Consider the following 12,908-nt stretch of genomic DNA (forward strand, 5'->3'; position numbering starts at 1 on the left):
AAGGGGAGAAACCAACTCACTCTCTACTGGGTCCTGCTATGAGTGCCAGGAAAAATGCTGTGTCCTTTGTACACCGTTCTTAATTCAATTTTTAGTCCAAGAAAAAAATAAACCACCAAAAAGTCAAGTTAGTTACCTGAATAATTCACAATCAGTCTGCTCCAGTGTCATGGAGAGATTACACTCTCCCCACATTTAAAATCACAACAGTCCATCCCCAGCGTAAGGTGAAGTGAATGGGTAAGCCCATTTAAAAAGAAAGCTCGAACAAGACATGAAAGGACAAGTACTATGTGATTCCACTTATATGAAATATCTGTATGTATGGAGTAAGTAAATCCATACAGATAGAAAGTAGACCAGAAGTTACCAGGGGCCAGGGGAAGCAGGAATGGGGAGGGTTTCTTTTTGGGGTCGCAAAAAGATCTTGGTACTGGTAGCACAACATTGTAAAAGTAATGAATGCAACTGAATTGCACACTCGAAAATGGCTAAAATGGAAAGTATTATGTCACATATATGTTATCACAATGAAAAAAAAAAGACAGCTCCAAGTCCTCATTTGAGAGTCCAGAATTATCAGACCAGTTGGCTCATCACTCCATCCACTCTGGACCTATGTCAGTGCCACTGGCCAGACCTATTGTTTAGGATGGAAAACTTTGATTGGATTGTTTCCCTGGAGAGGTAACACAACTGATTGTGGGTATGACCTTTTGATTAAACGAAGATGTGTTCCACACATTCAAGGTGGTTCTTGATTAGTTTTCTGGAGTCCTTTAAAAAGGGGCACATTTTGGAGAAACCTCAAATGCAGGTGGCTGGAGAATAGCTGCTTCAGAACTGACACAGATACGGATGTTTGGAGATGCTTGGAGTGCCAACAGAGAGAGCAGATGGCTAAAGATGGGCAGAACCCAGAAGATGTCACCATGCGTTTTCCCCTGAGATGCTAAGTAAGCCAAAACCTTGAGAGAGCCAAAAGAAGCCAAGAGATTAAATCCAGCCTGGAGAAGTCAAGTGAGGAACCCCCAGAGGAACAGAGACTGAAAGCAATGGAGCCCAAGAACAAGAGACCAGCAGAGGCCAGCCATGTGCCTTCCCAGTTGACAGGGATGTTCCAGATGGCATTGGCCTTTCTTGAGTGAAGGTGAATCTTGTTCATGCCTTAATTTGGATAATATGATGGTCTTAAAACAGTAAACTTGTATCTTATTAAATCCCCTTTGTAAAAGCCATTCCATTTCTGGTATATTGCTTTCCAGCAGCATTAATAAATTAATACAGACCCTTAGACTGGCTTCCATCCAAAGATCTGCCAAGGATGGTCTTCTGTGCCCCCCACTGCTGATTGTTCTTTAAGGATCCTTGAGGAAGCTTTATTTAATCTCCATACTGGTAAATCAGCGACCATGAAAGAATTTGGGTATATGAAGTTCAGAACTTCCTGAAAACTTTGCAACCAAAATACTCTAAATATTTGGTGAAACTCAGTTGACTCCCACCCAGAAACCAAGTTTGCAGGCATCATCTCTTAGTCTTTTGGGACACCACCTCCTCCTCTATGAAGTATACCAGATGCACAAAAGAGGACAATCAGGGAGCTCTGAGCCTGGGAAGAACCCAGTCGATAATGCCCCAACCAAGCCCTCAGGAGGGGGTAGAAGGGCCAAGGTATAGAGTGGAATTTAGAAGATGTAGGCAACAAGGAAAGGAGTAAATAATTAGTAGAAAAATGGCACTGTAATTTGACACTTGGGGGGTCAATTTAAGGGTGGGAGTATCATTGGATCTCTGAGGTTTGCTGAGCCGATTTTGTTCCTTCTGAGATTCAGTGAGAGTTCAGCACTGAGCTTATTCCACTCCTTCCCCAGCTGCTTTCTCCCCAGCTCTTGAAGAGAGAAGCATGGTGCCACTTTAGTCTATGTCAGAGTGATACGGTGTGTTCAGAAGCCCTGTTTCTACCTCTTTATTTGCAGGTAAGGGAAATAAGAGTTGAAGCTGTGTCAATGAAGCTAACAGAGTTAATGAGGTAGAATCTATGGCCCCTGACTCCAGGCAGGGCCTTTCCTCTACTTTACATCATGGCTTTTCACACAATGACACTTGACAAATCCTTTCTGGGTTAATAGATGTGTACATTGAGCAAAGTTCCTGCTAGCTGATTTTCTTCTTTAAGATCTCAAAACTTGGCTAAGTGAAGGGTAGTTGATTTGAAAGTTTCCACGTGAAAGATAAAGAACTGCCACCTGAAAAGATGCCCTGGCAAAGATCTGGGGGTCACAGTGGCTAACAAGCTATAAGTCACACATCTGCCAGTATCCCTAAGCATTGTAAGCAAAATGCTTGACAAATTCTGCACATTCACAATAGTTAATGGAGGAATCCAGCTCTGATTGTGCAAGTAGGAGAGAAGAGTAGGAGAAGGATCCTATGCTGTGAGTGTATGCCAGGCTGGATTAATATTATAGAATATTAAATAGTCACCTATCTGTAAATAAAACTTTAAAAATGCAACTTTTCTCTGGAAAAGGTCAATACTGACCCACATCAAGCCCAAACGTACGACCCCTACGTGTGGCCAGGACACCAGGATTCTCAAGACACTTCTAATTTCCCCAGTTCCGAGAAGGAATTTAGAGCCTTTGAGAGTGAGATAATGATAAGCTGTCTCCCTCCACCTCCCACCCCATCCCTTGAAATATAAGCTAGAAACCATAAAATCTCTTTCCATACCTCCCCGCCCTTAAATTTCCACTCCACCAAGTACCAAGGACAGCTTACTCTAGATCCTAAGTATCTTTTGAACCTGCTGTCCCTAATCCATGAAGACCACCAACTTGCCACCGTCTCTTGCTGGTAAACCTGCAGTGGCTTCCTTAGGGGTCCTCCCACACTGCTCTGGGAACTTTGCTCCATCCCCACTCCACAGGGGGAGGGACTATTCTGTTGTCATGTCACCCCCTTGGTGTTTCCCAGGGATTTAGAACAAAGCCCCAGATACGCACTATTTGGTTGTCTCCCCTCCCTCCTTTCTCCTCCCCATTCTCTCAGCCCCAGGCTCACCATAACGTCATTTGTTCCCTCCTGAAGTTTCCGTCCTTTCACAGTGGGGTCTTGACCATGCCATTCTCTCTGTCTACCCGCTATTCCTCCTCTTAGCTATTCCCCCGGAGATACTAATGCCGTTGCATTTCTTCCTCAGAGGAGACTTCCTATTTGCCCCTGAAATTACCTTTCCTGACACCTTGTACTTCTCTTGCCCGGCTTCTTTCACAACTGCAATGCAATCAGGATCAGTGCTGTGACTAGTTAAAATCTGTGTTCTGTAATAGACTTCAGGGGTCATGGAGAAAGGAGGTCCCTCTTGGAATCCCAGTGTCTAGTCAATGCACAGTAGGTGCTTAATAAATATCTGTTGAATGAATGAAGGAAGGAAGGACTCTCTATAGGCACCAAGGAGTGCTGAGAGGGTGCAGTGGGTTCTGGGAGATGGCCTCTGGAATATCTCAAATACCTTCTCTAAAATAGGAAGGATGTAAGGAACATTCTCTGAGGAGTCTCCAACTGGAGTCTGAAGTGGGCATCTTCTCTCCTCAGGAAGCTGAGAGGCAGTGAGTCCCTAACCCTCGTGACAATCTAACTTAACTCTCTGTGATGGGCCAACATGGCAGATGCGGTGCCATGTCCATGAACTATCAGCAGTCACCTGAGACTCTGTACCTGAGTGTCTCTTCCAGTGTGCTGGGCCCTCATGGGTTAGTCCAGTGCATTGAGGGGTTGACCCCTCAGCTAGTGACTAAATGAGCTGGAGGAAAAATACCCCTAATTCCTTCCCCTGTGGGTGGAACAATTCTGAGGCATTTTCTACCTTGTGTCCCAGAGTGCCCCAGCTGAGCTAAGCTCCAGTTGCTTCCAGGGTCATCTGCTCATTGTTACCTCTATTGGTGCCTCCCTTTCCCTGGCTCACCCCCCTCTGTAATGGTTCACAGTTCATATGTCAACACAGCCAGGTCACAGTGTGCAATTGTTTGGTCAAGCAAGAACTGACCTGATTGCTACTGTGAGGGTATCTTATAGGTGGATTTGCATCTATAATCAGTTGATTGTTTTTATGGCTGATTGCATCTACAACAATGGAGTTCCCTTCAGCAATAGGAGTGTCCTCATCCAATTATTTGGAGATTTTAAAGCCAGAACTGAGGATTTCAGAGATCAGATAAAAGAATTTCTGCCTCACCTTCAACCAGCTGGCTTGCCCTAAGAAACTCAGACTCAAATTCAGCATTACCTCATCAGTTTCCAGGGGGCAGCCTGCCCTACAGAAATTGGACTTGCCATCCCATAAGGTCACATGAGACAATCCCATACAATAAATGCCATTTCATATAGTCCTATGTATATATATCCTGTCTGTTCTGCTTCTCTGGATGCCCTAACCTTTCTTGGTATTTTCTATATGAAGCCTCAACATCTTCCTTTGAGCCTGCCGCTTGCCCAATACTGACCTTTGGTCTGGTTAATAAACAGTTGTCCACCCCTGGTGCATAAAATGTCCCCAGAGCTCAAAACCACATTTGCGGCCACCCACATGCTTCACCCAAAACCTATGACTGGCCCCGAATGATAAGCCGACAACTCTACTGCTTTCCAGATCCCACCACAAAGGCCAAGAACACTCACTGTTCATGTACCCCACCCCCACCCCCCCGCCCACCCCCGCCACCTGCTGGCGGGTCTTTCGGAGCCCACGGCTCTTCCCGTGATGCAGTGGGGATGTGGAAATTGTCTCATGGGGACCTGGGATGAGAGGTGATCGCTTCTCCTGCATTATTGCCTCAGTCTCCCGTCATGTTGTACCCGACCTCCACCCAGACCCAGATTCAAAATCTCAGTAGGCTAACTGGGAACACTGAAGAGCACTGACTAATACATCCTCCTGAATAAACTACCCCTGTTCCAGCAGGCGCCGGGAACAACCTGATTTAGATTCTAAACTTCCTCATCTCAAGGTCTGCTTCTGGGAATTCCCAACCAAAGACAGCCCTGATGGGCAGAGCTTGCCTGTTGTTGCAGAAGAGGAGACTTTGACTTACTGGCTTTGGAAGATCGCGGCTGCGGCCCGGACTCTCTTTCCCTGTCCAGAATCCTGACCCTGAGCCCACCATGGTGGACTCAGCAGAGCCAGGGAGGGGTGGGTGGCAAGCGTGCAAACTGCGGCCTTGGAGACGTTCTCATTTCCTTCACTCTCAGACGCTTTGGGTGACCCTGCCACCTCATAGTGTAACGACTCGCACTCTGAAAACTGCCAACTTTCCCCCATTCGGCTTCTCCTTCTTGGGGAGTTTGGCTGCAGTAGGAAAGCAGACATTCCCACGGCTCAGTTCCTATTTAAAGCCTGCCCACTTATCTATTTAAAGTTCCCGATGGGGGAGAATAACAGAAAAAGGACTCCCGAATCCAGCAGGGGAGCATGAGATAGGCAAAAGAAAAATCCTCTTTGCTTCTAAAAAAAGCTGAAAATAACAATTCTCCATGGCTTCATATCTCAAGTGTCCATTTTCTTTTATTTATTTTTCTCTTTTCATGGCTTGTAAACCAAAGTGGAATTTTATTATGGGTTACTAAGTGGGTTCTCTCAAGTTCCTAGCACTCCTCCTTCCCAAACCCCCTCCCATTTTGTAGCATGCCATTTAAGCTTCCCATGCAGATGGGAAAGAGAATGAAGCCAAAATAAAGCAGATTGTATCTTTGAGCTAGAAACTCCTTTTCCCCCCAAACTACGCAGCATTTCCACAGCACTCAGCCAGGGACCCAGCACAGCTGCCTGGTTCCTTTTATGCACAACAAAACTGTGATGAAGGCAGGAGGAGGCAGAAGGCTATTCATTCCAGGAAGCCCCGGTATCCGGTGAGAAATAAGGAGGACGGCAGCCACAGGATGCGCCGTGGGGCAGGGGGACGTGCAAAGCCCGCAGCCTTTGTGTCCTCGTGGTGCCAGAGCGGCTGCGGCTGAGCCCTGGGCTCCTCTGACCCGGTGCCCTGGAAGCTGAGAGAGGGGACGGCATGGCCACCTCCAGCTGCCAGTTGCTGCTTCTGCTGCTGCTCCTGGGTCAGGCCGGGGCTGGGGTGGCCGAAGAGGCCGTGGTCTGTGCGGGGAAGGCCTGCTACACGGCCCACTGGGGCAAGCTGAGTGCGGCAGAGGCCCAGCGGAACTGCAGCGCCAACGGGGGCAACCTGGCCACGGTGAAGTCCGAGGAGGAAGCCCGGCACATCCAGGACTCCCTGACCCAGCTGCTGAAGCCCCAGGTGTCCTCGGAGGCCACGATGGGCAAGTTCTGGATCGGGCTGCAGCGGGAGAAGGGCAAGTGCTGGGATCCCAACCTGCCCCTGAAGGGCTTCAGCTGGGTGGGCGGCGGGGAGCACACGCCCTACACCAACTGGCAAAAGGAGGGCAAGAGCACGTGCATCTCCAGGCGCTGCGTGGCCCTCCTGTTCAACAAGGCCCTGTCGCTGCTCCCCGACAGCCTCCCCAAGTGGTCCGAGGGCCCGTGTGGGACCCCTGGCAACCCCGTGAGCAACGTGGAGGGCTTTGTGTGCAAGTTCAGCTTCAAAGGCATGTGCCGGCCCCTGGCCCTGGGGGGCCCCGGGCAGGTGACCTACACCACCCCCTTCCTGGCCACCAGCTCCTCCCTTGGGGCTGTGCCCTTCGCCTCTTCGGCCGATGTGACTTGCGGTGATGAGGGCAAGGAGGAGGCACACTACTTCTTGTGCAAGGAGAAAGACTCCGGCGTATTTGATTGGGACAGCTCGGGTCCCCTCTGTACCAGCTCCAAGCTCGGCTGCAGTTTCAACAACGGAGGCTGCCAGCAGGACTGCTTCGATGGAGGGGATGGCTCCTTCCGCTGCGGCTGCCGCCCTGGGTTCCGGCTACTGGACGACCTGGTGACTTGCGCCTCTCGGAGCCCCTGTAGTTCAGACCCGTGCCGAGGGATGGCCATGTGTGTCCCTGAGCCCCAATGGCAGGGTTACACCTGCCACTGTCCCCCAGGCTACCAGCTGGACCCAAGCCAGCTAGACTGTGAGGACATTGATGAGTGCCTTGGCTCCCCCTGCCCCCAGGAGTGTATCAACACCCCCGGGGGCTTCAGCTGCGAGTGCTGGGTGGGCTATGAGCCCGGAGGCCCTGGAGAGGGAGAGGAGTCATGTCTGGATGTGGACGAGTGTGCCCCGGGCCTCTCCCCATGTGCCCAGGGCTGCACCAATACCCAGGGTTCTTTCCACTGCAGCTGCCCATCAGGCTCACAGCTGGCCTCCGATGGGGTCTCCTGCACCTTCGGCTACACATCCCTGGGACCCCCAACCGGGTCTCTCCCTGGAGAGGCCGAGGGAGGTGGAGAGGGGAGCACCATTCCTTCCACCATGACGCCCAATCCCACCCGGGCCCCCGAGTACACCTCCGACACGGCACCCGTCACCAGGAGACCCTCCCTCCTATCCGACACGTCCGTCACCCATGCCCCAACCCAGACCCTGGTGCCCAGTGGGACCCCCGGCCTCAGGCTGGAGCCCAGCACCAGACGCCCCACGACTACAGCTGGCCGCGGCGCGTCTGCAGCGGGGGCTTCCATCAATGACGATTCTGTGGCCCAACAAAGCGATGGCAGCACTGATGGGCAAAAACTGCTCTTGTTCTACATTCTGGGCACCGTGGTGGCCATTCTCCTCATGCTGGCCCTGGCTCTAGGGTTGCTGGTCTACCGCAAGCGGAAAGCCAAGAAGGAGGAAAAGGAGAAGAAGCCCCAGAGTGCAGCTGACAGTTACTCCTGGGTTCCAGAGAGAGCCGAGAGCAGGGCCATGGAGAACCAGTACAGGTAAAGAAAGCCCTGCGGTAGCCAGGAGGAGGTGGGAGGGTCAGCCTCAAGGTGGGGGTGCAGCACAAGCTCAGCCGTGGGGGTGGAGGGCAAGACCAAGTTCTGCTTGGTTAAGCCATCCTGGAAGCGCAGGGGAGCTTCACTCAGAATGTACTGAGCTGCCCGCGGCACAGTGTGGCCCCAGGCTCCCTGAGGTCGAGCCCTGCATGCACCAAGAACACCTGCACCCCAACGCTGTCACCTTTTGTTTTTCGTAGTCCAGCACCTGGGACGGACTGTTGAAGGTGAGGTGACCCCAAAGGCACCTGCCGTCGGCTGCCACGGTCCTCGGAGCTTCTAGCACCTGTCCAAGGGGTTGGACTGGCAGCAGTTGTTTGCAAACCTTCTCCTTAAAAGACTGCAGCTTGAAGTGTGCAGGTATTTTCCATGTTGTGTGGCTTTCCTAAAGTGGAAGCCACCCGTGGGCTCTACTTGTAGGACTTTTGCGAACATTGACACTTCTCACTCACTTTCCCTTTTCAAATTCAAATGTGACTGATTTCGTGTTTCCCATGGATTCTGCGTCCAGGTGTTTACAAGTCAGGTGCTAGCCGGCTCCCTCCGAACCTCTTCTCTGTTCACTTCAGTCATCTGAAGAAGAAAACTGTCTGCTGATTAGGATTAAAATGATTAGTTTTTCTTTGTATCAGAGAGACAGATTAATTGTTTAATTATAATTATATAAGGTCATTTTTTTTTTCTTTTTTGGTCAAAGTGAACACATTCAGGACTGGAAAAATTTTTTCATATTTACATTTATGCATTTTTCCATCATGAGTCCCCCTGGGTTTGATGTGGTTGGAATCCTCCAGAACAATCAGGAGGAAAATTCACTGTTCAGGTAGCAAGGAGGCAGGGAATCTCGAGATTATATAAGTTTTGTCTTTTTTTTTTTTTGTAAGAAAAGTTTGAATAAATTGGGGAAAGTTGTCTGAGTGAATTAAAGGTATTTTTGAAAGCATGAACTGCTGTGGAGAAAGGATGGGGATTTGTCATACGGATGTTTGAATTAGTTCATCTAGATGTACTGACGCTAACACATACCCGACCACTGAAGAGATGAAAACTAAATAAGGAAAAAAAATGTCCAGGCCAATTTGTCCTTGAGCCAGTGCAGGCAGCAAGCAGCCACCACCTGCCTGCTTCCCTGTTCCCTGTCATACTGCTCTGATTTGGAGCTCTGTAATGGTAGATAGTGGAAGCACTGAACATTCTTCATTCTGAGTGCTTTCAAGAGAATGTGTGACAGAGTTGATGGGGTGTGTGGTAAAGGCTGTTGTTATAAAGCAGCTGGGCATAGCTCACGGTCAGTGCTGCACCATGAGAATGTTGAATCCTGACTCATGGGTGTGAGATGCAAGGAAATGAGAAACAATTCATGGGGGATTTTATTACAGTGTTGCTTAAGGACTCTCTCTTAAAAAGAAAAAGTGGGGCCGGGAGAGAGAAACTAAATTCTTTGTAACAGCAAAAACTATTCAAAGCAATTTTAATTTTGAATCGTCATTTTTAAATGCTTGTTTGCAAAGATCTCCTCTTGTGACATATAATGTGTTGGGCAGTGAGTCTTTCGCTGCACGGTTCTTTCTGGGGTCGCCAGATAGGCGCCCCGAGATTCATCAACGGCCAGAGGTATTAGAAGTCATGGGAGGAGCAAGTGGGGTCCCGGTTTCCCCACCCTGTGCAGGAGAGCAGACCTCAAGCCAAGCAATCCAAATATTTTGCTTCTTGGAATGAGGACGCCCTAACGTCACGCCTATCCCAGAGGTGACAACTGGGGAGTGTACATGGTTTTAGGAATTAAGTCAATCTTTTTGTCAAATTTGAAACATGCATGCTATATCTCAGTTTTTTTTTTTAAGGAAAGCTAAGGGAGAATGAAATGAGAAGAATTAGTCTTTGTGGGGCTTCTCAGGGTATTTACAATGTTTACTCTGTAAAAAGTGATGTAATTATTTTCCATTTTCAGTTGGAATACTGGGGGTGTAACACTTAAGTGGCAGCAAGACTGTCCACTGGACAGAGCTTATTTGCCCACAGGACTCTCAAATGGCAATTTGCAGTCCATTGTGTAGGAATCAACCATTTGACCATTCAGATGGGTTTTAAAACTTCACCTGACACAGTATTTCTACTTAGGTGGGAACAAATGCAAATCCAACCTCTTTACCTTCAGGCCTTTTAAAACACTTACATTTGGGTGATGGACAGAGATTTCTATTCTGGGTTCCCAATAAGCCTTCCCATGGTCCTCAGGCGTTCTGGCTAACTTAGGAGGACCACGTGCCCATGCTGAGGGGTCTTGAATTCACGGAGCTGCCGCCCAAGCCCACCCAGGCCCACTCCTCACGACATTATGATTTCTAAGACAACCCAACACTGTTTTCTGATCTCTGGGTTTGAGTTCCTGTTTGGGTGGGAAATACAACCTGTTCCTCAACTCTAGGGAGATCATGGACCCCCACCCACAAGGGAGGAAATGAGTTGACAGATAAAGCATCTCCTTCATTTGCATTGGGTTGCTTCACACTGAGCTGCCCTCCCAGGCACTGTGGACCATACAACAGCCGGGAATCCCACACTAGGCAGTGAATCTGATGACAACCACTGGCCTCAAACAGATGCTTTATACTCTCAGTTATTTCTGCTTTCATTTTGTTTGAGGGTTGCAAGTCCTTATTTTGGAGGAAGTTGGGGGCCACCGCTGCATCTGGATAAATGAAAGGTCACCAGCCATGAGGCCGTTGACAGATTGCCCATTTATCCAAGGAGGCCCCCTGGGGTGTGGACCCAGGCGAGACTTGGGTAGGAAGGAGCTGGCGAGAGGCTCTCTGGTCATCCTGGGTGCATGATGCTCCCTGCGCCCCAGTACCAACACCTCTGGAGTGCACTGGGCTCGTGCAGGCTGAGGGGGTTTGTTCTCTCCCAAGGACCTGCTGCAAGTTGGGCTGTGGGCTCTGGGCACAGGGGCTCAGAGACAAGGAAATTTTTTTTTTGTCCTTATAGAATTGCCCATAGCTCAATCATTCTAGGAATCTCTTAGAAAAACTGTAATTCGAGACTAAAACTCTCCCAGGGCAGATCATTTAAACATGCAACTTACTGCCCACTGCTAATTTCAGCTGACCATCAGTGTTCTTTTGCTTGGTCATTTTTTGGAGGAGGAGGCTGGAGGAGAACAATGGCCATAGGTAATCTGAGGAGTGTTGGAAAACAAGGCAGGATGTCTATATTTCCACAAAATTCTTTGGGGAATATTTAATGGACACCCATTGTGGCATGACTTGAGAGCCCAGCCCTGCTCACCAGCTTGGCTTCAGGATGAAATCAGCAGATCTGACTTCTGTGATTGGTTGCGTCCCTTCTTTAACCATCATAATCCAAGCTTGAGGTGTTACACATTCACATCTTGTGTTTCCCAGTGACATCAAGTGAATAAATGACACCAGGCTCTGAGTTGAAAGTTTTACTCAATGATCATCTAGGAAATCTTTGGAAAGCCTCATCTCAACATCTTTCCAGTGATAAGGCAAAGACATGGAGCAGAAGGTTAAACATTTGCATGTGGGTGTTTGTGGATACTGTAGAATGAACTGGGCTGGAGTTGAATTTCTTTTCTCTTACATATACATGTGCATGCTGCTATTCTCTGTAAGTCCTTCCTATGAACCCTTAGTTAAGCCTATTTGTGAAGGAGCCTTAACTTTTCTCACTGAATAGCCTTTGAAGAATATGGATTTGATTATTAGGTACTTTTGCTCTGACCCTTTTTCCCATTAATATTCCTGTGGAAACTAAGAAAACAGAGATGAGATTGGACATGATGAATTCAAAATGAAGCAGTTTTGTTTTTTTAAAGGAAATATAGGAAAACCTTTTCTTATTATTTTCCTCTTTGGTTCTCCATTGTTTAAATCAGGAAAACAGGAAAGCATTGCTTTCTAGCAGCTGCAGAATGGTTTGATGTCCCCTACATATTTTCATCACCTTAAACAATAGCCTTAGCATGGGAATTGAGTAGGATCTCTGAACACATCTGTCCCACTCTGGTTATAAAATTCAACGCTTAGATCTGTATGGTTTGTGGAGTTTGTCAATCAAAAATAAGTGGGGATAATGAGAAAAGGAAAGTGATCCAAATTCTCCAACTATTTGATAATCAATTACCCTATTCCACCTCAGCCCTCAAGTCCAGTACTCACTGAAATGTTTTCTAAGAAATGAATTGCTTTGGTCTGTTTTTGGAGACAATGCATATCTATTTTAGATGGAAAATATGGAATTCCTTTCTGATACTGTTATTCTTCTGTGCAAGTGGTGAGCCTTTCTTTTCAGCAGGTTTTGTCCACTGTTCCCCAGGGCTGGAATTCTCTGCAGAGATTTATCTTAAACTAGAAAAGGCTTTGTTCTCTGATATTAGATGAGTAAGCATTACTTGCAAGCTAAATGAAAATGTAAGTCTTTTTAAGTATGTGTATTTGAAATGTGTTGGACTAATTTTGGAATTATGGGGTTTCTGTGAAAGATTTATTTCCATCATCCTTTGCATAAATGTTTCTCCAGGTGGGGGGAGGGTCGACTTGAACACTGAGTCACCCCTCAGAAGTTTGACAGACTTGTGTGCAATCTCAAGTGCCTTTAAGAAACAGCAGCTTTGTCTTCCTTTGCACTTTCTGCTATACCCTCCCATCCTAATAAACTCTGAAATACCATTTGTCATGAATTTGTTTTGTTATATTTCATAACGACTCCAAATATGTGTAGAGCTTGCATTCGTGCTCATCAAATTTGTCCAATTCCTTTTCAAACAGTTGCCGAACAGAGGGTGCTTTAACTACCATGTTTCCACACCTGCATCTCTCGGAGCTGCACCAAGCTTGGGGTGCATTTCCTGGGTGACAGACACTGCCGTCCTGCCTCTGGGTCCCTGGACCTGGCCCGGGAACATGGCATGCAGAGGGGTCACAGGGCATCCGTGTGCACGGCTGCTGGGACG

The 12,908-nt window shown here is 48.1% G+C and overlaps 1 protein-coding gene across 1 annotated transcript; it reads left to right on the forward strand.

Annotated features, from left to right (window-relative positions):
* Nucleotides 1-5,653: 5,653 nt before the first annotated feature.
* On the forward strand, nt 5,654-12,635 carry CD93 (CD93 molecule). The gene is made up of 2 exons (XM_077114647.1): nt 5,654-7,873; nt 8,131-12,635. The coding sequence occupies exons 1-2, from the start codon at nt 6,066-6,068 to the stop codon at nt 8,153-8,155; spliced, it is 1,833 nt and encodes a 610-aa protein (XP_076970762.1). The 5' UTR covers nt 5,654-6,065; the 3' UTR covers nt 8,156-12,635.
* The last annotated feature ends 273 nt before the right edge of the window (nt 12,636-12,908 follow it).

This window comes from Tamandua tetradactyla, chromosome 1 (assembly GCF_023851605.1).
Source record: "Tamandua tetradactyla isolate mTamTet1 chromosome 1, mTamTet1.pri, whole genome shotgun sequence".
Taxonomy (NCBI): Eukaryota; Metazoa; Chordata; class Mammalia; order Pilosa; family Myrmecophagidae; genus Tamandua; species Tamandua tetradactyla.

Coding starts and splice junctions, on each gene's coding strand:
- CD93 (XM_077114647.1), top strand. CDS start 6,066: ATGGCCACCTCCAGCTGCCAGTTGCTGCTTCTGCTGCTGCTCCTGGGT. Junction 7,874..8,130: donor GCCATGGAGAACCAGTACAG/GTAAAGAAAGCC, acceptor TGTTTTTCGTAG/TCCAGCACCTGGGACGGACT.